This window comes from Pelodiscus sinensis, chromosome 1, assembly GCF_049634645.1.
Source record: "Pelodiscus sinensis isolate JC-2024 chromosome 1, ASM4963464v1, whole genome shotgun sequence".
Lineage (NCBI taxonomy): Eukaryota > Metazoa > Chordata > Testudines > Trionychidae > Pelodiscus > Pelodiscus sinensis.
The window spans coordinates 63,381,736-63,405,755 of record NC_134711.1 but is presented as its reverse complement, the minus strand read 5'-3'; the positions used below and the strand labels follow the sequence as shown (position 1 = coordinate 63,405,755).

General features: G+C 44.3%; 1 protein-coding gene across 2 annotated transcripts in view; it reads right to left on the bottom strand.

Annotated features, from left to right (window-relative positions):
• The window catches only part of RAP1B (RAP1B, member of RAS oncogene family), a 74,492-nt gene that overhangs the window by 25,466 nt on the left and 25,006 nt on the right, over positions 1-24,020 (bottom strand). For both annotated transcript variants that reach the window (XM_075931443.1, XM_075931449.1), the window contains exon 2: positions 1,128-1,213. In XM_075931443.1, the coding sequence (XP_075787558.1) occupies positions 1,128-1,184 (57 nt within the window). In that variant the 5' untranslated portion in view covers positions 1,185-1,213. The remainder of the gene's footprint in view (positions 1-1,127; positions 1,214-24,020) is intronic.

Here is a 24,020-nt window from a genome sequence, read left to right as displayed (position 1 = left end):
GGTGGGGGCAGAATGAGAAACCTGTCTACCCTCCCTCCAGGCTCTCAGTGTTCAAAGACACATGTGGCCCTGCACCCAGCTTCCAGAGTGCAGAGCTGCTGCAAGGCAGGCAGGGAGCCAGTGGAGGCTCTCTCAGCCAGAATCAGCCCACATATCATCTTTTGCCCAGCCCTGGAATAGGGGCTGGAGCCAGCTTCTCCATTTATAGCAGGCAGCAGCTGCCCCACTCTCCCTTCCCCAGCTGATTAGCTAAGCTCTCTGCCTGTACAGGGAGCTCTGAACCTCTGTGTGGGGCTCAGAAAAGGGCTGCATGCCTATGCGGGCACAGAGCTTCAGGGAACCTTGATGGGAAGCTGATTGCTGATCTTAAAAGATCTTAATGAATGACCATCTGTTTTAAGTGCAACAGGCAGCACAAAATCTATTACTGAGGCTTCATCTGGACCCAGTCTATGTTGGGCTATCCAGATCAAGAACCTCTTATTTTAGGATTTGTAGGTAGCAGTGTGTGGTATTCAGCTAACGGCCACGCTGACTGGTGCACCGACATGAGATTAGATCTGGGCAGTCTGGGAGTGACACAGACTGATGGACATATATTTGTGGTCATTTCATTTAATTTTAACTTTATCCTGGAAATTGATGGAAAGACATATAGAAGACCTTGTAACCATTACAAAAGGAAGGCATCAGTTAATGACCCCAATCTAACATCTCCTCTGAACACAAGAGTTTGGCACCTCGTGCTGAGTGAGCATACCGCCAGGGTTTGCCAACATAGGAATACTGGTGCTATGAGTGATCGCTATATTCCCCCATCCCCCGCAGCCCAGCTGAGCTGTGCACCACTCCCAGCTCTCCCGTTTGCAGCCCAGCTGAGCCACACGCCGGATCCCAGCACCCAACCCCTGTGCAGCACACTAGGACTCTGATCCTGGAACATCCATGGTCATGCCTGACCACAGATATTGCCAGACCACAGAATCCCAGATTTTAGAGGTGAATTGTGTATGCATGAAAGCACATCTACCTGCTAACTAAAAACAAGGCCTCAAATTAGTAGGAAAAAGTGTCCAACCTGCTTCAAGAGATCTATTAGTTACAGTGGTTAATGTAATACTACTTACCAAAGCAGATTTTCCAACACCTCCTGAGCCAAGAACAACTAGCTTGTATTCACGCATGGTGCAAGTGTTGAGTCACTCCTTGATACCTAAAATACATAAGAAAAAAATTACATCCCAAACTCTAAAGGACAACTGCATTAGAAGAACTTAAATTATTTTACAGTGTTCCATACTAAACAGTGCTCATAGCTATGTACCCATCTGATGTTTACAGTGTGACAAAACTAATTTAACACTAATTTTAGTCAGCTGATAGCTTCATAATACTAATACATAAACTACGGCAGGCATAATCTAAGTAAGCTACCTCTTGATTTACTACACAACACAGAAACAACAAACCCTAACCGTCAATCTGTATTCAGGATTACTATTAATGTCAGTAATTCTTCTTATCCACCTAGTTTAAAAACAAATATCCCCATTTTCAATATCAAATAATTACATTTTGTATCTCTGCATGTGTTGCATGCATTAAGCTCCATTACAAAATATTTCCTCTTTGTGAATACAATTATATATCAGTAACTAGTTTTTCCACTCTGTAAAACAGCTTTTACTGCACTCTTAGGTTTAGAATGTCTTTATCTTGACCAACATCTCTACTGATTGACTGAACAGCTGATTCTCTCCCAAGTATTTTGAAGCTGACAGCCATTTTCTTTACCTACATGCAGGCTTTCCATTAACTGAAGCACTTACACATGGACAATATTCAGAGACTAAATCAGAAGGGATCATTAAATCATTTCATCTTATGTACAACACAAGACATAGAATTTCATCCAGTTACTTCTGTGAATCAATAAGTTGTGTATGACTAAAGCACATCTGCCAGACAACACCCAGTCTTGATCTCAGGACAGAATACATCACTTCCCTTGGTAATTTGTTCCAATGGTTAATTAAAAATCTGTTCCTTGCTTCTAATTTGAATTTGACTACCTTGAATGTCAGCTGTTGGTCTTGCTATACCTTTTGATAGATATAACAGCTCTCTAGTACCTGGTATTTTCTGAGAGTGTATCTGCACAACATTAAAAAAAAATTAGGGGGTGACTTGGCTAAAGGAACGAAACAAACTTGGCATCTTTAGTCTCTTGCTGTAAGACTTTTCAGTCCTCAAAAAAGTGGTTCTGAAGCTATGCATCCTCTCCAATTTTTCAACATCCTTAAAAAAGAAGGTTGACACCAGAACTGCATTCAATATTTAATCTGTCACCACTGCTTCCCTAATTACATGTCCAAGGATCGTATTAACCTGTTTTGTTCCAGCACTACACTGGGAGCTCATGTTCAGTTGTTACTCCACTGATGATTAGGCCCATACCAAGTTTACAACCTTGGGAAAAAAAACCACCACACATCAGGCCAGGAAACCTGATCTAGTGTATTTTACACTATACTATCCAGATTTAATGGGGGAAGACCGGGTGCCCTTTCTTCTGAACTAGGTAGCTAGCGAGTGGGAGCTGTTGACCAGGCACCCAGTTCTGAAGGCAGCAACCCTCTACCAACAGCACAGAAACAAGAGGAGACAATACCATACTATGCCATTCATACTGTGTTAATTCTGGTGGTAGCTATGTTTTTAGAGCTGAGCTCCTAGCCAGCAGCCACCACTATCTAGTTGCCCAGCTCTGAAGGCAGAACTGCCATGAGCAGCAACAAACTAGGAAGGGTAGCTTACAACCTCTTCCCCTCCATGGGAGTCCAGTATGCTAGGTGGGGGAAGGCTTTACCTTCCCAAACCGCCAGGCATAGCCACACAACAGTGGTGATGGGGTGCATGCGCACTCAGCACCCTGCCCTACTTGCTCTCCTGCCCATGGTGGGGGTGGGGGTGAGGGCAGGGCCTCAGCAGAGGGGGATAGACTGTAAGTGGGGCTGGGTCCCTGCCCCTCCACATGGCTGCACCGACCACCCATGCCCCCCATAATATTGCAATCCCCCCCCACTCCTCCTTTGGTGAGGACCCCTATAACCAGGGCTTGACAAACGGCGGCGAAACCTACTTGCCAGCCCCGCACTGCACATACGCAAGACCCGCATTGCGCATGCGCATGCCACCGGTGAACGGGGTGACCGGCTGAAATCTACTCGCCCATTCAGTGATTTGTCAAGCCCTGCCTATAACTACGACACCAATTTCAGATTTAAATAGCTGAAGTAATAAAATACATTTAAGAAAAATCCTATGACTGAGATTAACCAAAATAGACTGTGAATATAACAGAGCCTCATTAGAGGTCTTTAAACTCTTTTCAGAGTCACTGCTCCCAAGTATACTGTCTTTAGTTCTGCAAGTATGGCCTTCATTTTTTTGCTTCTAAATTCACAGCTTTATATTTGGCAATTAAGGCTATGATTGTGTCATGGAATCCGTGACTTTTAAAGACCTTTATGACTTCACAGTGCACTGGCTGGGAGATGCAGGATCCCTCTGTTTCCTAAAGCAGCCAGGATTTGTGGGTTACTCCTCCACACACAAGGCAGCAGGGGGACTTCCTGAAGCCCCAGGTCACGGAGGGACTCTGGAGCTCTATCTCCATGAGAGGGGAGACCCCCGCAGTGATCATCCAGCTCAAAAGCTACTCAGTGGCTATTTTGTCCTGGATATTTTAGTACAAGTCAGGGACAGGTCATGGGCTTCCATGCACTTCTTTATTGCCTGTGACCTAACCAGGACTTTTACTAAAAATATCCGAGACAAAATCTTTGCCCTCATGACAGTAATTGGTCTTTGATCAAATAAATTCAGCTTACTAAGCAGTGCAAATCACTGACTACCCTGTCATCAGCATTTAGCACTCCACCAATCTGTGTCACAAACTTTTACAAGTCAGCAGCTATTTTACATGTACACTCTTCCAGACTATTGATATAAATAGTGAGTGGTATTGGGTTTAGGAGAGATCCCTTGAATTCTAAATTTGTGGTTCACAATGTTAACTTAACATATGAACGTCTGATAACACAACAGATCTGGGTTAAGTGTGAGGGTAATATTTTATGGCACAGAGGATGTCTACACTGAAGAGTTTTTTCAGAAAAACAGACATATTTCTGGAAAAAAAACCCCTCCAGTTATGTCCACACTGCAATTGCGTTTTCGAAAAAAAATTTGAAAGAACAGAGAAGTTTTTCCAACATTGGTAAACCTCTTTCTACAAGGAAGAAGCCTTTTTCCGAAAGAGCTCTTTCAGAAAAAGGCATGTGTGGATGGGGAAGAGGGAGTTTTTTCGAAAGAAGAGGAAAGAGGAAAAAGCACAGGTGCCCTGGTGGCCACTTCATCCATAGTAATCACAGCTTAAATGTGAGATAGCGCCCACACCAAATGGACACTATCTTTTGAAAAAGCAGATCTCTTTTTCGATGCACTTTTGCTGTGTAGACTATTTTGGAAAAAAAGAGTTTTCAGAAGATCTCTTCCGGAAAAGCTTCTTCTGAAAGAAGCCTGCAGTCTAGACATAGCCTAAGAGTCCACATAGCAAAATTCCTAGATGGTTTCATAGGACTTTGAAAATGACACCTATTAAAGCGGTGTAGAAGGCCTTTGGGACAGGACTTAAAGAGCTGTCTAGTCTGGAGCATAAACTATGGTGAGTAAAATTATTTAGTAGTAATATTTAGCCAAGGTATTTTGCTTCCAATCTCCACTGAAAGCCTGGAGATACACGGATGCTCTTGGACCAGTGCGTCCCAGAGCCTAATGTCAGGAGGGCCAGCAGCGGAGCCAGAGCCGGGGAAGACCCACAGCAGTGCTGAGGTCAGGGACTGGAGAACCTCAGCAGCCCGCAGCAGCGCAGAGCCAGCAGTCACAGAAGCCCAGGTGCCCGCAGCAGCACAGGTTCAGGGATCGGAGAAGCCTAGCTGCCTATGGCAGCCCGCGGCAGCACAGAGCCAGAGAAACCTGACAACCAGCGGCAGCACAGGGCTGGGGAAATATGGCTGCATACAGCAGCACAAGCCAGAGCCAGAGAATCCCAGCCGCCAAAGGCAGCCCAGGGTGGAGGGAGCCGGCTGGCTTGGAGCCCTTAGCAGCAAATTCTGTCACATTGGACCAGGGAGGTCCAACCTGTATAAATAAAAGGAGCATCTTTAAGAATTGTTTGCTTTCACTTGCTTGGAAAAAAAATAAGCATTCCAACTATCAGTTATACCAGTTTAGAAAGCAGATAATTTTATCCTCTCCTTTCTTAGTGTTCTAAATACTTGAGAGTTTTAAACAGAAGTGCATATACTAGCTATAGATTTCTTCATCGCAAGAATAAAGATGCTCTACAAACAAAAGAACTTAGTTTCATACACTGTCAAGATGCCCCGTAACCTAACAAAATGTCATTTTTCAGTAAAACACCTGTTGCCATGGAAGTTTCACAATATTCGAGATCACCAGCTGATCTAGCAATTAACTATGACCATAACATTCAATGTTGTGCTTGTGTCTGAAATACTAATACTACCACAGTTCTTCACCTCTTTGCTGCAATGCCATCTATTCATGCTCCCCAAAACCTCATTTCCTATTATACAAGTTAGCTACAAGGGATCATCACTGTTAGCAAGACTATGTAGTTGTGTAAAATGTTACAGTAGCAGTCTTCATTCCAGGTCATTAGAGACCTTGAGTGAGGTAAAAACTTTTAGTGGCCCAACTTCTGTTGATGAAAGATAAGCTTTCAATGTTTACACAAAGCTCAAAAGCATCTCTTCCACCAGCAGAATTTGGTTAAATAAATGATATTACCTCATTCACCTTGTCACTCAGGTGTTATGACAGTCAAGCACTACTAAGGTGACAAGGAGCCAAGTCTTAATTGAGATCCTGACAATATCCATTGTATACTTGCTCCACAAAGCATCAGCAGGAACAGAAATAATATACTGGCAAAACACACAGGAAACCTAAGAATTATTTTGACCTAACCAAGCATGCATACAATCATAGCTGTGGTATTGTCATTTTAACTTTGATGAAGCAGTGCCCAGAATTTGTTTCTGAATGTAAAATATCAACTCTCAAAAAGTACACAGAATTGGGCATTGCTTGTGAATACGTTTTATAGGTACAAAATGGTACTCTGGATATCAAAACAGTTATATACAGGGCTCAGAAATGCACTCGCCCGTGGCGAGTAGATTTTGCCTGCTGGCAAGTGCAAGGGCGGACTGGCCTGGTGGGCCGTTGTAATGGACTGGCTGAAGCCCGCACTACAAGCGGCGTGGCCCCATCCAATCCACTGGCCAGCGGAGGAGCAGAGCGCTGCTGGGGAGGGGAAACTGCGGCGATTCTCAGCGCCTTGCTGCCCGCGTGCAGCTGCGGCACAAGGAGGCGGAGCCGGCAGACGCCAGGACACTGGTGGGACTTAGCCCCGGCAGCTGACTGCGTGTCCCCGGCAGCTGGCTGCGGCGCTCGGCGGAGCTAGGCACCGTCCTACTGGCTTCAGTCCTGCCACGGCCGCAGCTCCTCATCGGCGAGAGACCCTCCCTGCCAACTGCCCGGCTCGTTGCACCCACCCCGCGCCCCATCTGGCTCCCACCACCCCTGCACCCCGGATTCCCTGCTCTCCCTTGGCTCTGCGCCACCCTTGCACCCCGCACTCTGCTCCCCCCGCTCCGTGCTGCCCATTCCCTGCACTGCCCCTAGACCCCGATCCCTCTGCCCCTCCTGTTCCCCGCATCCCATTCCCCGTGCCTCCACCGCACCCTGCTCCCCACGTCCCTCCGCCTCTGTGCCTCCTGTTCCCCTCTCTCCCTCCCCCTGGCTCTGTACTGTCCCTGCACCCTGTTTCCACTGTGGGTTGGGAGTGAGGGGTGCTTGCCCATAGGGAGGCGCTGGACAGGGCAGGGAAAAGGCTGCTGTGACCCAGCAGCAGTGAAAGGGGGAGTTCACTTGAAGCGCCTTTGCCTTTATGGAAAAAAATGAATGAAAATGCTGTTTGCTATTTATAGAGCTAAAATGCTGGGACAAATGAAAACAAAGAAAAAACCCATTGCAAAATGCAAACGTGTAAAAATGACAACAAAAAAGGGAGGGAATGTTTTGCTTGGCCCTGGGGGAGGGGAAGCAGCTGGGCTGGGCTGTGGGGAGGGGAAAAATATGGGGAAGGGGCTTGTGCTGAGGGGAGGGGAGGAGGCCAGGAGAAGAAGAAGAAAGGGGAAGGCACCATGGGACAGGGGTGCAGGAGAGACAAATCCCAGGGGGCCAAGAGCAGACAATGAGGAAAAGGGCAGGAGGGGAGCTGTCAGTGGGAGGGGGAACAGGGTGATGCTGGGAGAGGAGAGGGTAAGGGCACTGGGGGCTAGAGGGAGGAGGGGGAGGTGCTGGGAGAAGGCTTGAAAGAAGGGGTGGACATGAGGAAGGTGGGGATGGAGCAAGGCATGAGAGAGGGGAATGGCGGCTGAGGGGCGGAGTATCAGGGAAAAAGGGGGCAGGGGCAATGAGGGAAGGGGGAGGAACCTGGAGGGTGCAGGTGCCAGGAGATTCTGGGGGTGAAGCAGAAAGGCAGGAGTCAGGACAGCAGAGGAGGGTGAGGGGTTGGGGGGCAGGAGGCACCAGGGGAGCTGATGGAGCAAGGGGAGGAGACATGGCAGCAGAGGGAAAAAGTAGAAGTTTATAAGATATTTATTAAGAACGTATTAGTAATTACTGTTCTTATTCTTATTAGGAATTTATGCCATTAAAAAAATACTTGGGGGGGGGGTGCGAGTCCCTTTGTCTGGTGAGTAGGGTTTTCCATAATTTGTCACGCCCTGGTTATATAGCAATATTTCATTCACTTTTATTTTTACAAAGTGACAGTAGTACAATTAGAATGAAAACAACTTACTTTCATTAATCAGCATCTTATCTCGGTTTTCTAAAACCAGAAGGGTAACTTCAAACAATGAGTGGTCCTGTAACACCTTAGAGACCAATATAATATCTATAGTGCCATGGGCTTTCGTGGTGGGCTGTGCCCATGAAAGCGCATGATACTGTATATATTTTTTTGTCAATCTCTAAACCAGTGGTCCTCAAACTTTTTGGCCCATGGACCACCTGGCTCAATGCAAACCTTTCAATGGACCACCAGTTGTTCATGGAAACTCAACGTTAACTACATAATTACCCTCAATCCGTTTTGCTAGTGCTGTAGCTAGAGAGCATGATTTAAATGATTAAACAGAATAAACTAATATGACAGAGAGAAAACGCTTATCAAACTTCATTTTAAATAAAGTAAAAGATTAATTTATGTCCAACACAAAACATCACAAAAGGTTTCAATGTTTTCTTTATTTATGGCAGGAGTAGGGAACCTTTTTTGGGTTGGGGGGGCCACTGTCCCACAAAAACATCAGTTGGGGACCACATGAGTGAGAAGTAAAAAACCCCTTACTGATGTGGCCCCCAATTGAGACACCTCACTCCTCTGTCAATAAGAGATCTGGGCAGATAGGGTGCAGGAGGAATTGAGGGTACGCAGTTGGGTGGGAGGTATGGTACAGAAGCAGGCTGGAAGTAGGGTGTCTGACCAGGGGGAGGGAGCAAGAGCGAAGGAGAATGCAGTGTGGGTGGGGGGCACTGACACCTCCGCTGATCCTCACACAGAGAAGGGGGCACCCCAATGTACTGAGATCCCCACAACTCAAACTCCAAGTTACCTCTCCACCCACACTTCACATAGAAATCCCCAAAGCTACTGCCCTTACCTACTGAGAAGCCGCCCCAGATAAACACCCTCATTCACTGAGATCTCCTGCCTTGGCCATGCCCTTCTGCCTAGCAGACACAGCTCCCGGCTCTCTCCTGTCTGTGTCTCAACAACCAGAGGCACAGCTAGTAGAATCCGTGCAAGCAACAACAGGACATGGGGCTCTGCAGTCTTAAACCATCCTGGCAGAAAGCCCTGCATTCCAGGAGCTCCCAAATTTATGTGGGACTGGGTGGGGAGGGTTTAGTGAGTTGCTCTGTCTAGGCGCAGGAGGCATCGGTGCCTACTGGGGTGCCTGTGAAGGGCAGCAACTCCAGCAGTTCCCGGGGAAGCTGGACCAAGCCCCTGGCCAAGCAACAGTGGGGAGGTTCTGTGCTAGGAAGCGCCACTGCCCTGAAATCCCCAGACATCTTGCTCTCACATTTCCAGCTGGAGGGGACAGATGCAGTGAGAAAGCCACACCCCCACCACAGCTGCTTGGTGGCCACACTTCTCTACACCCCCTCCTCCCCTCCAAGTCGGGGCTTTCTTTATGCCCTCGCCTCCCTTAGACTGGGAAGCCAGAGCTGGTGTTGCAGCTTCACAGTGACCGCAAGGGCTCTCTGATGCATTTGGGAGTGGAGGGAGCACACATTGAGCTCAAGCCACAGACTACTTGGGAGGCAGCCATGGACCACTAGTGGTCCACAAACTGCACTTTGAGAACCACTGCCTAGGTCGGGGTGGCCAATCAGTTACACTAAGAGCCAAAATAGCTGTAGATAGAGTGCAAAGAGCCACGTATTATATATTTATTTTTATCTGTCTACCTACCTATCTATAATACACAAAATGTAGTGATAAAAATAACATTACAGGACATTTTGGACAAAAACCAATACAAAAGTCTCGTCACTTAAATTCACAGCCAGTCCATACATCTTCAGAGAACCTGACAAGGAACAATCATCAAATAAATAAATAAACCTTTAAAAATACAGTAATAGTCTCAGACTAAAAATTAGCATCCCCCACCATGTATTTTAAATGTAACATTATTGCTCTATTATTACCTGTGACTTTTTTTAAAATTAAACTTAACTGAAGTAAATTAGCACCATTTGAAGTGCCTGTTTCACTCCAGCTTGTTGATCTCTAGTAAGGTTTCCTCATTTTTTTCCCCCCACTTTTGAAGATTATGGCTTTTTTATAGTTCCAAAAGTTCAGGTCTGTCCCAGACTGCAAATATGACAAGTTCAAAAACAATAAAGGAGAGACTCAATTCTCAGAATAATTGCTTCAACCTGGCAAACAATAGCCTTTGAATTTTCTTTAAAGAAACACACAGTAAACCAGGTACATGCTGATTTTTTTTTTGCCTGGAATTTAAATGTGTGTCATCTGTGTTGGCTGCCTTATTCTGCATCCATGAAGACTTTGAGTTTAAGGTGCTTCAGTCCCCTCTCCCCCCACGCTCTAATCCAATGTTCCTCCCCTCTCCCAGAGCCAGGCACCTCAGCCTCCCTGCTCTAACCCAATGCCTGGGTCTCAATGGAGCTGCCGCCACGCACTTCCCCCTCCAGGCGTTTGGGCACATGCACAGAGCGGCCGTGAGCACTCCGGGCTCCAAACTAGCGAAAGCCGCATTTCTTTGAGCAAAGAGCCACATGTGGCTCAAGAGCTGAAGGTTGGCCACCCTTGCTCTAGGTACTACAAGACCACTTTTTTTTAAAATCATGTTTGTAAAATAATGGAAGTTAAAAGTTAGGAAATGAACAATTGTTCTGGGTGAACTGAGTTTTAGTGTACTAGAATTTATGTGTAATACGTTCTGAGAAAAAGCAATATAAGGTATAGGGAATGAGAGAGAAGATAGCATTTTCTTCCCCAAGGAAGAAGAGGAAGTTTTGCTGGTTTTTGGATAAGTGCTATCAAATGCCAGAGCTAACAATTACACTTGTGAAAGAACAGCCATAATAGAACGTACCAGAGATGCATAGTACAGAATCTAGTGAAGATTACCAGTTAACTGGTCTGACCAAATCTGTCGATGGCCAGCTGTGCCAGAGCAGCACCAGCTATGGAGAGACTGGTGGGCCTGACAGTGGACTAACATTTAATAAGTTAACCAACTAAGCAGGATCCCAGGTGGGAGCTCCAGCCTGGCTCCCAGCCCCACAAGGGGGTTCTCTTGGGTCCTGCGGGACTGAAACAGCCCTTTGCCTGTGGAGGCTGCTCCCAAACACTGGTTAACCATTACCCAGTAAGCAGCCAGTAAAGAGTAATGATTAAACGGTTACCCATTCACATCCTTAATTACTACCAGAATCCTGTCTCTAACCGCAACTATTTCCAGATGCTTTGGAAGGGACAAGAACCTTTTAGTAAACAGATTTGGGTATTCTGCTTCCCATTATAAATAGCTATGCTTGAGTCTTAAGACAATCTAAGTTAAATATCCATTCCAAAATGTTAAGAAGCCATTATTTATTAAAAACCCTCTGGATATTTATATACCTATAAAATAAAATTTAAATCCTAAAACTCAAAAAGTAGTAAAAAATACAAAGGATGAATCCAAAAACCCAACAAGTATGCACATACAAAATTAGAAAGGTGAAAATCAAATATGAGATTCAACTAGCTGGAGACATCAAGGACAACAAAAAATTTCTACGTGGGAAACAAGAGATAGGCCATAGACAAGGCCAATTACTCAATGACAAGGTAAAGATAGTAGAAAACACAGCAATTGTCCAAGAGTTAAATGCCCCTTCCCCCTTTCACCAAAAAAAGGTTGGCAGTTATTGGATGACTAACATTTGGAATCGGTGTAAATGGGATAGGATTACAGGCTAAAATAAGAAAACAACATATTCAGAATTACTTAGACAAATTAGAGGTCTTCAAGACAGTAGGGCCTGATGAAATCCAGCGAGTTCTTTAAGTATTCTAGGATGAAAGATCTGAGCCATTAGCAATTATCTTTGAGAACACATAGTAGGATTAGAAAGATCTCAGAGGACTTGAAAAAGAGAAAAAAAATAGTACCTATTTATAAAAAGAGGAATGATGGCAACCCAGGGAGTTACAAACAAGTCAGTCATATTAACTTGCGTACCTTGATAGATAATGGAGCAAATCATTTTGTAAAAGCACTTACAAAAAAACAAGTTACTAGTTCTTTCCAAAATAACAGTTCTTTGGGGAAATGAACCCAGACACACAACTCACATCCACACTAAGTTTAACTACAGATGTTTTGGCAACACCATATTTTACTGTTAGATTTGTTTTCCTATTTCCTCTTCCCTTCTCATTATGGTTATGACAGACACTTTCAGCCCTTTTATTTGCTTTAGATTTATATTTTTGTTATTGAAATCAGTATACTGGATTTCCACAAACCCAGAAAACACTCATTAATGATTTGTGTCAGTAAGTACCTTATGCCTTGCTGAAAGTCATGCAATTCAAAAGATGCCTCTATCAAACATTCTGCAATGGACCTCCATCTCTTCTTGTTTTGCTGGCCTTTTAGTGAAGCAGCAAGTTTTTCAATTTTACTTTCTTAGGTTACTTACGTTTGGGTAATTGTTGCTGAAATTTACATGTGCTGTTGTGTAATGGCTTTCTAATTTGCTGTGCTTAAAAGTGGAACAAGTCTGCTGACAAATTAAACAGGCTTCATGCATATATCATTAAGCACAAAGAAAAACTCAGTCCACTTTTCTTTAACTTTCAGTTTTTAAGCTTCCAAAGCATGTACCGTTTTCTTTTTGGGGAAGCTTGTAGCTCACTTAGGGCCTTATGACTGCTACTTTCTCCAGACTCCTCATTTTCTGTGGTTGTATACCTATTTTTGTTTCATTAATATCCCACACATTACTATCGGTTTTCACTGCTGCTTCAACGGAAAAGAGAATCAATCCATTCTTTACAGTAAGTCAAAAACATCCAATAGTTGAACACTGAGTTTTGTTAATACGCTAATACAGTAAACTTCCGATAATCCAGCACCTTTAGGACCCGGGGGTGCCAGATTATCAGATATGCTGGACTATCGGAAGGGGGGGCTATGAGGGGTCTGGAGTAGGGTGGGGGAATGCCACTCCAGACCCCTCATAGCCCCCCCTTCCAATAGTCTGGCTCTGCCCCAGGCGTCCCCGATTCAGCCACTGCTGAAACTGACCAGAGGCTGACCGGAATCAGCCGCTGGTCAGTTTCAGCAGCGGCTGAATCGGGGACGCCTGGGGCAGAGCAGCTGGGGTGCTGCCGGGTTGGTCCCGTAGGGCTGCCCCTCAGCACTGCAGGACCAACCCAGCAGCACCCAAGCTGCTGTGCCCCCAGCTTCCCTGATTCAGCTGCTGGTCAGTTTCAGCAGCAGCTGAATGGGGGATGCCGGGCGCAGAGCAGCTCCAATTGTCTGGCTGCCTGGAGCAGTTCCAGGTTCCCGATGGTGCCGGACCATCAGGAGTGCTAGAGCATTGGATGTTGGACCAATGGAGTTTTACTGTATTACTGTTATTGGTAATATTGCTAGGAGTACAAGGGTCTGGGAGGGGGCTCAGGGCTGGGGCAGGAGCTTAGGATGCAGAAAGGGGTGAAAACTGCAAGCTTTGTGAAGGAGTTCAGGTGCAGGAGGAGACTAGGCTGAGCAGAATGTTGGGGTGCAAGAAGGAGTATGGAGTACAGGCTCAGAACTATGGCTTGGGAGTGAAGGAGGGGATATGAAAGTCTGGGTATAGGAGTGCTATTCAAAACCTGACTATTATTGAAGTGGGCTGCCCTGGTCCCACACCATCCCCGACCAATGGAGCTATGGGTGTGGTTGCCTGTAGGCAGATGCAGAGTGCAAAGAATTCTGCTCACCCCCTTTCCCCAGACTGAACCACAGGGATGTGCTGGCTACTTCTGGGAGTGGCGTGGGGTCAGAGGATGCAGGAACCTGCCTTAGTGGCAGTCCTCCTACACCAGTGTTTCCCAAGTTTATTTGGCCATGGTATCCTTTTCAACTCTAAAGAATTTTGCAGAACCCCTAATAACGGTTTTATATATGGCGCTAAAAAAAGCAGACTACAAATAAGTAAAAACAACAACAAAAATGCTAAACAAGGTCATGACATCAACATTTAGTTTAATTGCACATATTTTAAAACATTTTTTAAATGAAAAAATTTTATTGTAATGCAATTCTCAGGGAACCCTTATTTTCACTTAGTGGAACCCCAAGGTTCCATGGCACACCACTCAGGAAACACTGCTACACCACTGGAGATCGTATTCAATAGAGAACCACTCTTGAGCCACCACTGGCTTGTGGTCCTTGCAGTGAACACTGCTTAATGCGTCTCTTGCAGCTCTTTGCAGCACACATTAAAACACTGAATTAACCAAAGTTATTAACTAATCATGATGTTTACACTACATTAATCAATTGTTGTCAATAGTCATTTTGCTGTGAAAAAATATATAGATAAAAATGAATGTATATTACTGTCACGTCTTTTAGGTTATGCTCATCAGTAATTTGACTCCTGAACCATGGAGGTCCAAGTGTCACTGGCCTAAATGAACCTTCTATAAAAGTGAAAAAAAGAAAAACCCATGAGTGGTCCTGTAGCACCTTGTTGGGTGGGTGGGTGGGTGGATGGATAGTATCATGAGCTTTTGCGGGCAAAACCAACTTTCTGGGTTGTGCTCACAAAAGGTCATGCGTATGTATACACGGGATATGAGCAATTAGTTGAATAGTTGACTACTCAACAAGCCTAGGCTTATTGAGTAGTCGAGTCAATACTCAACTAGTTGCTTTCCCCCATCTTTTATCAGAGGCAACGAGGAGATGACAGAAGCCAGAGCTAAGGGAGCCAGCTTAAAAGCCAGTTCCCCCCTGCACCGTCTCTGCAGGGGGAAGAGGAAAGCAGAGGCATCGCAGTCTGGGACCCAGCACGAGCTGACTCTCCACAGTCCTGGCTTGTGCCAGGTCCCCCACTGCACCTCTGCTCCCCTTCCACCACCTCCAGATGCACAGACAGCAACATGTGGGGGGGAGAGGAGGAAGGGAAGAGTGATTGAGAGACTATATATTTATTTTGTTAGTCTCTAAGGTGCTACAGAACCACTCACGGCCCCCCCCCCCCCCCCTTTTGGACTAGTTTTTAAAGTTATAACACAGCTACCCCTCCAAGACTTCTATAAGGTGGTACACAACAGGTTGGAAAAGCACACTCACAGTGTATTTATCTACGGGTCACAATCAAGCTCGAAAGTAAAGTGAGTGGAGTTCCACAAGGATCTGCCATGAGCCCAAATCTATCCAAATAATTAATGAAGTTGCTGAATAATGTATTGAATATGCTTATAAAATTTGCAGACAATACTAAACAGATGGGTTGCAAGCACTTTGGAGGACAAGATTAGAAATCAAAATGATCTGGACAAACTGGAGAAAAAGCATGAAATAAATAGGATGAAATTCAAAATGGACAATTGTTAATATTATCTTTAGGAAGGAATAATCAATTGCACAAATACAAAATGGGAAACTGTCTGGGAAGGAGTTCTGCAGAAGAGATCTGGGGATTATAGTGGACCACAAACTGAATTTTGAGACAGCCATAATATTGTTTGGGGGCGTGAAGGAGAGGAGAGAAGCAGCCATCATTCTGGGATATTAGCAGGGACTGTTTTCAGGTCTTCCTTACAAGTAATTCTTCTGCCCTACTCATCACTGATAATCTCTCAACTGCATTCAGTTTAGGAACCACACCTAAGACAACATGTGGACAAATCTGTATAAAATCTAGAGTAAAGTAACAAAAGTTATTAGAGGTCTAGAAAGCATTGTCTATGAGGGTAAACTGAAAATAAATTGGGTTAATTTAGTTTGGAGAAGACTGAAAGGAAACATATGTCTTCAAGTATATAAAAAGGTAGTTAAAGTAGGATGAGAAATCAGTCAGCTTAACCACTGATGACAGCTCCTGAAGTCACACTGAAGCAAGGAAGATTTGTGTTAAACATTAAGACCGTGATTCCCAACTGTGACCATGGTTCTCAACTGTGTCCGTGGCAGTACTGTAGGGGCTCCGCACAGAGCCTCTTGCATCCAGCACGTCCTTCAACCCGTGTTGCTTCCCCAGTGGGCTGAGGGACAGCACTTGGGAAGTAGCATTTGCTGAAGGACATGCAGGCTGCAGGCACAGCTATAGTGTTTGGGGGGATGGGGAGTATACTATTTTACTAGATTGAAAAAGGATCTGTATCCTCAAAAAGGTTGGGAACCACTGCATTAGGAAAAACTTCTTAAACATAATGGTAGTTAAACACAGGAACAGAAACACTTGAAATTGTGGAATTTGTCATGGTCTAAACCTGACCTTAAAAACCTACAAATACCTGTCAAGGATGGTCTAAAAATCAATCAGTGATTCTCAACCTTTTCAAAACCAGGGGTTGGCTTGCTGACTTCAGGGAGATCTCAGGAACCTGGGCCAGTCCACAAACTGGTCCTTAAACACTGGCGAAGGTAATATTTAGTCCCGACTCACTGTAGGGGCGTGGACTAGATGACTGACTGAGGTCCCAGCCTCTCTTACATTTCTAAGATTCTGTATCAGTGAGATTAAAAGAAGCTAAGAAACTCCTAAATTCTTGATCTCAATGACTAAGGCTATGTCTAGACTATGCAGAAGATTTGAAAGTAGGTTTTGAAAGTAAAAGCAGAGTTTTCGAAAGTAAAAAGTACTTGGGACACAACTTTGGCAACTCCCCCCCCCCCCCTTTTTAGAAAAGCCATGTAAACCTCTTTTTGAGAAAGAGCAGATTTTCGAAAAAGGGGGAGTTGCTCTGCTTTCAAAAGTGAGATCGGAGGAGGATATGCAAATTCCGCATAGTCTAGACAAGCCCTTAGACAAACTCAGTTGTAGTGACACAATGTGCAGTATTTCCTATTAGTTTTTATTTTGCACCCTGCAATTTTATCAGCATTCTCAAGAAACAAGAACTGAAATTCCCGCTCCATATTCTCTATTCCATACTTCATGTCCTCATTTCTTTTTAACAGTCTTTTCAATCCCTTCATTTTTTCCCATGACCCGAATGTGTCTCCACCTTCTATTCCCCCCATTCTGCAACACACTGTAGGAAGTGGTTCACATACCATTTTAGAATTTTATGCATCATTAATTTATATAGTGGCTTAATGTTTCTCATATTTTTAATCCCATTATTCACGCAGTCTCATCTCGTATATTTGATGAAAAAACACAACATCATTATTTTAGAACCTTGCAAATGGTAAGTTTAAGTTTTTCCCTCCAATGTGAAAGGTGCCTGCTGGTGGAATTCTCAGGAAACAGATGGGAAAGTTATAGGAGGAAGTGGCTAGGCTAAGGAGCATCCAAATCCATGAGGAATTCCTGGAGAGTACAGGCAGTCACCGGGTTACATGGATCCGACTTACATCGGATCCCTACTTACAAACGGGGTGAGGCAACCCCGCACTAGCTGCTTCTCCCCAGCAGACCAGGGAGACACGAAGCTAGCGCTCCCCCCAAGCAGACCAGGGAGACGCGGAGCGGCTTTTTCAGCAGACACCTCAGCTTGAGAATAAAGGACTGAAGGAAGTGAGGTGTGGGAGAATAAAACTGAGCTCTGGAGAAATGTTTGGCTAGAGTTTCCCCTACAATATGTACCAGTTCCGACTAATTCAACTTAACAAACCTACAGTCCCTATCTTGTACGTAACCCGGGGACTGCCTGTATTCATATGGAGATGGCTAAGGAAGCAACCCCAATACAAAGACAGCTGACATACTACTGGTGGGGGAGATGGCGGCTGAGGGGGAACACTGGCAGATGGTCACTTCTGTCAGCAGGCAGTGCTCCACCCCTGCTCCCAACCCTCCCACCATGGTACTGGTGAATGGTTACACTGTTCTGGATACAGGAGAGAACGAAACACCCCTACAGCAGAAGAGGAGAAGCCTTGTACCCCCAAGGCTGGGAGGTCTGTTGCCACCACTGCGAGGAGGAAACATAGGATAGTGATGGTTGGAGACTCCTTCTGAGGGAGATGGAAACACCCATCTGTCACCCTGACATGTCATCTAGGGAGGAATGGTACCTGCCAGGGGCCCGTATCCAAGACGTTACGGAGGCATTATTGAGAATTATCCGGCTCTCTGACTACTACCCCATGCTACCCATCCACGGGGGAACTAATGATACCGCAAGGTGTGACCTTGAGCAGATCAAGAGTGACTACAGGGCTCTGGGAGTATGGGTGAAGGAATCTGAAGCGCAGGTGGTATTCTCTTGAGTACTTCCTGTCAAAGCTAGGGGCCCAGGCAGAAACAGGTGCATCCTGGAGGTGAATGTCTAGCTGCGAAGATAGTTTTGCCAGGAGGGCTTTGGCTTCCTCAACCATGGGATGCTATTCCAAGGACTGCTAAACAGGCTCTGCTTTCGAGGAAGACAAAGACCATATTTAGATGCAGACTGGCTAACCCACTGAGGAAGGCTTTAAACTAGGTTCGACGGGGACAGGTGACCAAAGTCCACAGGTAAGTGAAGAACACGGAGACCTGGGATTTGGTTGGAAATGGAAGGAACATGGGCTACAAGAGCAGAGAAAAAGGAAGGACAAGGCAGAACTGGGAAGTCAAATCAAATCAGTATTTTAGATGCCTATATACAAATGCAAGGAATATGGGCAATAAGCAGGAAGAACTTCAAGTGCTAACAAACACAACTATGAGATAGTTGGTATCTCAGACTTGGTGATATCTGAGCCTTTAGAGGTCATCTTTGAAAAATCATGGAAGACAGGAGAGTTTCCAGAAGACTGGAAAAGGGCAAATGTAGCACCCATCTATAAATAAGGAATAAGAACAATCCAGGAAACTACAGACCACTTTAACTTCTATTCAAGGAAAGATAATGGAGCAAGTAATTAAGGAATTCATCTGCAAATATCTAGAAGAAAATAAGGTGATAGGTAACAGCCTGAATGGATTTGTAAAGAACAAATCGTGTCAAACCAATCTAATAGCTTTGACAGAATAAGTAGTCTTGTGGATAAGGGAGAAGCGGTGGACACGATATACCTAGATTTTAGTAAGGCATCTGATATGGTCTCGCATGAGAGTAGGCAAATACAACATAGATGGAGCTATTATAAGGTAGGTGCATGACTAGCTGGATAACCACTCTCAGGATACGTCTAAACTACATGGCTCCATCGATGGAGCCATGTAGATTAGGCTGATCGGCAAAGGGAAATGAAACCGTGATTTAAATAATCGCAGCTTCATTTACATTTAAATGGCTGCCATGCTGAGCCAACAAACAGCTGATCAGTTGTTTGTCGGCTCAGCGCACTAGTCTGGACGCTCCCGCGCCAACCTGAAAGCCCTTTATCGACCTCCCCGGTAAACCTCATCCTATGGAGGTGTAACGGGGAGGTCGATAAAGGGCTTTTAGGTTGGCGCGGGAGCGTCCAGACTAGTGCGCTGAGCCAACAAACAGCTGATCAGTTGTTTGTTGGCTCAGCACGGCAGCTATTTAAATTTAAATGAAGCCGCGATTATTTAAATCGCAGCTTCATTTCCCTTTGCCGATCAGCCTAATCTACATGGCTCCATCAATGGAGCCATGTAGTACAGACACACCCTCAGAATAGTTATTAATGGTTCACAATCATGCTAATAGGACATAACAAGTGGGGTTCTGCAGTGATCTGTTCAAGGACCGGTTCTGTTGAATATCTGCATTAACAATTTAGAAACTGGCATTGAGAGTATGCTTATTGAATTTGCAGATGATACCAAGGAGTTGCAAGTGCTTTGGAGGATACTGCTGGGAGGGGTTGCAAGTGCTTTGGAGAATAGGGTCATCATTCTCAAGGTCATCAAGGACAAATGCAAAGTACTCCTCTTTGGAAGGAACAGTCACTTTCAGACATACAGAATGGGAAGTGACTATCTAGGAAGGAATAGTGATCTAGGGGTCACAGTGGACCACAAGCTAAATATAAATCAACAGCGTGACGCTGTTGTTTTTTTTTTTTTTTTTTAAAGCGCAAACATGATTCTGGATGCGTGAACAGAGGAGTGTTGTGAGCAAGACTTGAGAAGTCATTCTTCCGCTCTACTCTGTGATAATTAGGCCTCCATTGGAGTACTGTGTCCAGTTCTGGGCACCACATTTCAGGAAGGATATGGAGAAACTGGAGAGGGTCCAAAGAAGAGCAACAAGAATGACTAGAAGTCTAGAGAACATGAGCTAAGAGGGAAGACTGAAAGAATTGGACTTCTTTAGTTTAGGAAGGAGAAGAATGAGAGGAGACATGACTGTGGTTTTCAAGTATCTAAAAGGGTGTCACGAGGAGGGAGAAAAATTGTTCTCCTTGGCCTCTGAGGATAGGACAAGAAGCAATGGCTTAAATTGCAGCGAGGGAGAGTTAGGTTGGACATCAGAAAAATGTTCCTGTCAGGGTGATTAAAACACTGGAATAAATTGCCTAGGGAGGTTGTGGAATCTCCATCTCTGGAGATTTTAAGAGCAGGTTATAGACTATCCATCAGGGATAGCCTAGATGGCATTTGGTCATGCCATGAGGGCAGGGGACTGGACTCTATGACCTCTCAAGGTACCTTACTATTCTAGTATTCTTGCAAGAATCACTGAACATTTATCATTATTGTTGCTCAATCATCGAGATTTCTTAAATCACTCAAGATCCTTATAAGCTCTCCAGTCTTTAATAACCTAAGGTATGGCATCTGCAAATTTTGCTGCCAGACTATTAAATCTTCATTTCCAGATCATTAACAATAGGGTTACTAAAGAACCTCAAGGTACCCCCCACTGTTAGCCTTTTGCTATGATGAAAGTGGACCATTACATAAACTTTCCCTCCTACTCAGTGTTCGATCCATGACAAAACTATCTCTCTGATTCCATGCCTATTTCACTTCTTTAGTGGCTTCTCCTGAGGGTCATAGTCAGAAAACTTTTGCAAGACTAATAAGTCATGTCCAGGGCTCGCCAAGCGGCAGCGAGCCCTGCTTGCCAGCCATGCGGAAGCGCGCGCTGCGCATGCGCAGGCCACACTGCGCAGCCGCACCGAGCTAAAAATCTACTTGGCATGGGAGAGTAGATTGCCTGATTTGTCAAGCCTGGTCGTGTCAACCAGATCTCTTACAATACACTATTCTGACATGTTCACATTTGAAGTGATGAATGAGATATGGATTTGCAATTTCTGCAAAGGAAAATCCTACTACATGGTCTTCCTGGTGTTTTAGTCAACTTATTCAACCAATTTGCCAGGTACAGATGTAAGGCTTATCGGAATGCAATTCCCTAGATTACCCCTACAATCTTTTTTAAATATAGGTAACAATTGCTATCCTCAAAATCATATTGCACAATATTTGTTTTAATGAGAACACTTTAAAAGAAATGCAGAAACATGAACTCAAATATACAAAACAGTCTGGGAGCTGAAGCCTTGCCAGAAAACTTCAGCAACAGAATTCCTCTTGGGAAGTAGTTGGGAGTAGGGTGCAACTCTTCTGAACCATAAGACTCCCAGGACAGGATCAACTAACCTCTTCCTTGTAATATTAAAAGGAAAATGCCCAAAACCCAAGTTTGACTGAATCTGAAGGCCGATTAAATAATTGGTTGCAAAAATGTAATCAATTAAACATTTCAAGACCAGCTTAATGCCAGGTACTCCTCATACTACAGTCCCCCTGACCCACCTAAATAATTAAGATTAGTCAACAACCTGAACAGATATTCCCAACAGAATACTGTAGAATGAGAAACAAAAAGCCAGCTGCTAGTTGATTCTGTTCTTGTGTAACACATTGCCATGTGGGAGATCAGAATTACTCATCTCACAAATTCTCACACCTTCAGCAAGCAACAGTTGGAAGCGTAGGGAGGTGGCAGCAGTGGAATAATACTGACTAGATGTTTAACATTACTTCTACTGAATTTTATCATTAACTTACCAGTCTGAAGGAGTACCTTTCTATGTTGAAGTACTAATGTTACTTATGTGGAAGTTAAGACTTTCAAAGCAGATATGGTTGGGGATCTAAGGGAAATTCCTTTTGCCAGACCTTTAGCAACTGATCTTCTGCCACCTCCTCAAATTGCCTTTGAATTTTGTGATAGAGATGCAGCAGTGTTAGTCTGGTCTAGCCAAAACCAAAGACAGAACTATGTAGCACTTTAAAGACTAACAAGATGGTTTATAAGCTCATCACCTAATAAACCATCTTGTTAGTCTTTAAAGTGCTACACAGTTCTGTCTTTTGTTTTGAATTGTGTGTGGTTAGCATTTGCTACGCATTTTAAGCTGTATTGTAACTAGGTCCCTAGCTTTGTAACACAGAAGACTCCTAATGCCCTCAATAGCTTCTCAGTGAAATGTAGACTCAGAAATCCATGACAAGTTAAAATATGCAGTTTGTCACTTTTGCAGATACATCCAAATGGTGTGCTTATCCAGTTTTCATTTATTCCTTTCATTGAGATAGTAACTTGTCAACCTTATTTTAGTGGCATATCTGGCAAGCCCACTACTGCAGAGTAGGGATGTAATAGTATAACCAATTAAAACGGTTAACCAATAAGCATGAGCTTATCGGTTATGGTAATAGTTGCGTCCTGGCTCTTGGTCCTGCTTCCTGGAAGCCAACTGCCACCCTATGTTGCTGGCTCTGTATCAGAACCTGCAGCACAGGTCAGCAGTTGGCTCACAGTGAGCACCAGCTCCCAAGTCTCTGGCTGCAGTATAAAACTCTTCAAGTGTGGGGCCAGTAGTTAGCTCCCAGTGCACAATGGTTACCTGCTCTGCTCCTGAGGAGCTGATTGTGCTGCATAAGCTTTGTATTTCAGAGCCTAAAGCATGTAACTGCTGAGATTTTCTGCAGTTACAGTTACCTAATTAAACCTTATTAACATCCCTAACTGCAAAGTGGAAGAATGAGAACCACTAACATGTCCTGGCAGCAAAAGCTAAACCCAGATTTTTTTAAACAGTGCCAACCTCCAGTGTTCAAAAAAACCTTTGAGATTGGTTTAAGAATCATGACATTAACAGCGATGTCTATTTTTATCTTAGTTTTATTTTAAAAGCTAAGCTAAAAAACAAGGTGAGATTCTCAGTCTCACAAACTCTAGGAACTGGGGTTTTAAGACAGACCCCGAGAGTAGCAACACTCCCAGCTTTTGCAGATTGAGCACCCAACCTGGAAACTACTAGGGGCACAATAGGAAGGGACAGGCAATTCAGTCTACTTATTTAGGTGCCTTGCCTTATTTTTGGCACTCAACTTTGGAAAAGTCTTGGCATAAATGTCTAATTGCCAGGCTGTAACAAAAAAAATATTAGGAGATAAATGGCCTCTCAAAGTCAAATCATATTTAGCATAGGGATGCAAAAATCCCACTTTATCAACTGCCCTCCTGGCATTGGGCAGGGGACTGCTCCAGTCCAGTCCAGTCCAGCCAGGCCACTGGTTAACCGGTAACCATCACCCAATAAGGGTGATGTTTCCAGTTAACCATTGACATTCCTAATTTAGCACCAGCAGATTGTCAAATGTACAACATGTGATACTTGGATTCGAGTAGAAAAATCAGTCTCTGCTCTTCTGGTAAAAGTCACTTCTACTTCCTCTCCAGTCATATTCAAACTCAGTCTCAGGCTGTCTCTCTACTACACAGTTTTCAGTAACAAGGCTGTGCTGACAAGTCAGATCATCAGCCCTTAAGGAAAGCTGAGCAAGTAGGGAAAGGAACAAAGACAGGATTAGGAACACTGACCTGTAGCAAGAGATCTGCAATACCGCAGGCCCTTGTTTTAGATTAGTCAAGAAAAAAAATTATGCCCAAAACAGAACAGCCAGCAGAGGTTTTTTTCCACCTTCTACAGATTGGAAACAATTGGACTATAGCAGCAAGCAAAAGACAAGTTTTGCCTGATGAAAGGGAGAATGTGTTACACTGTGCTAACACAGAATGATAAAGGAGCATATAACTGCAAAATTACAAATATTGCCAAGTGGATTGAAGTGGTTTGTAGCATCTATAAGTAGTTAACAATGGCTATACTTCACTTTCACACCCCTTGAATAATCAGACTATCACAGCAATAAGAAGAAACTTGAGAGTCATATCCAGTCCC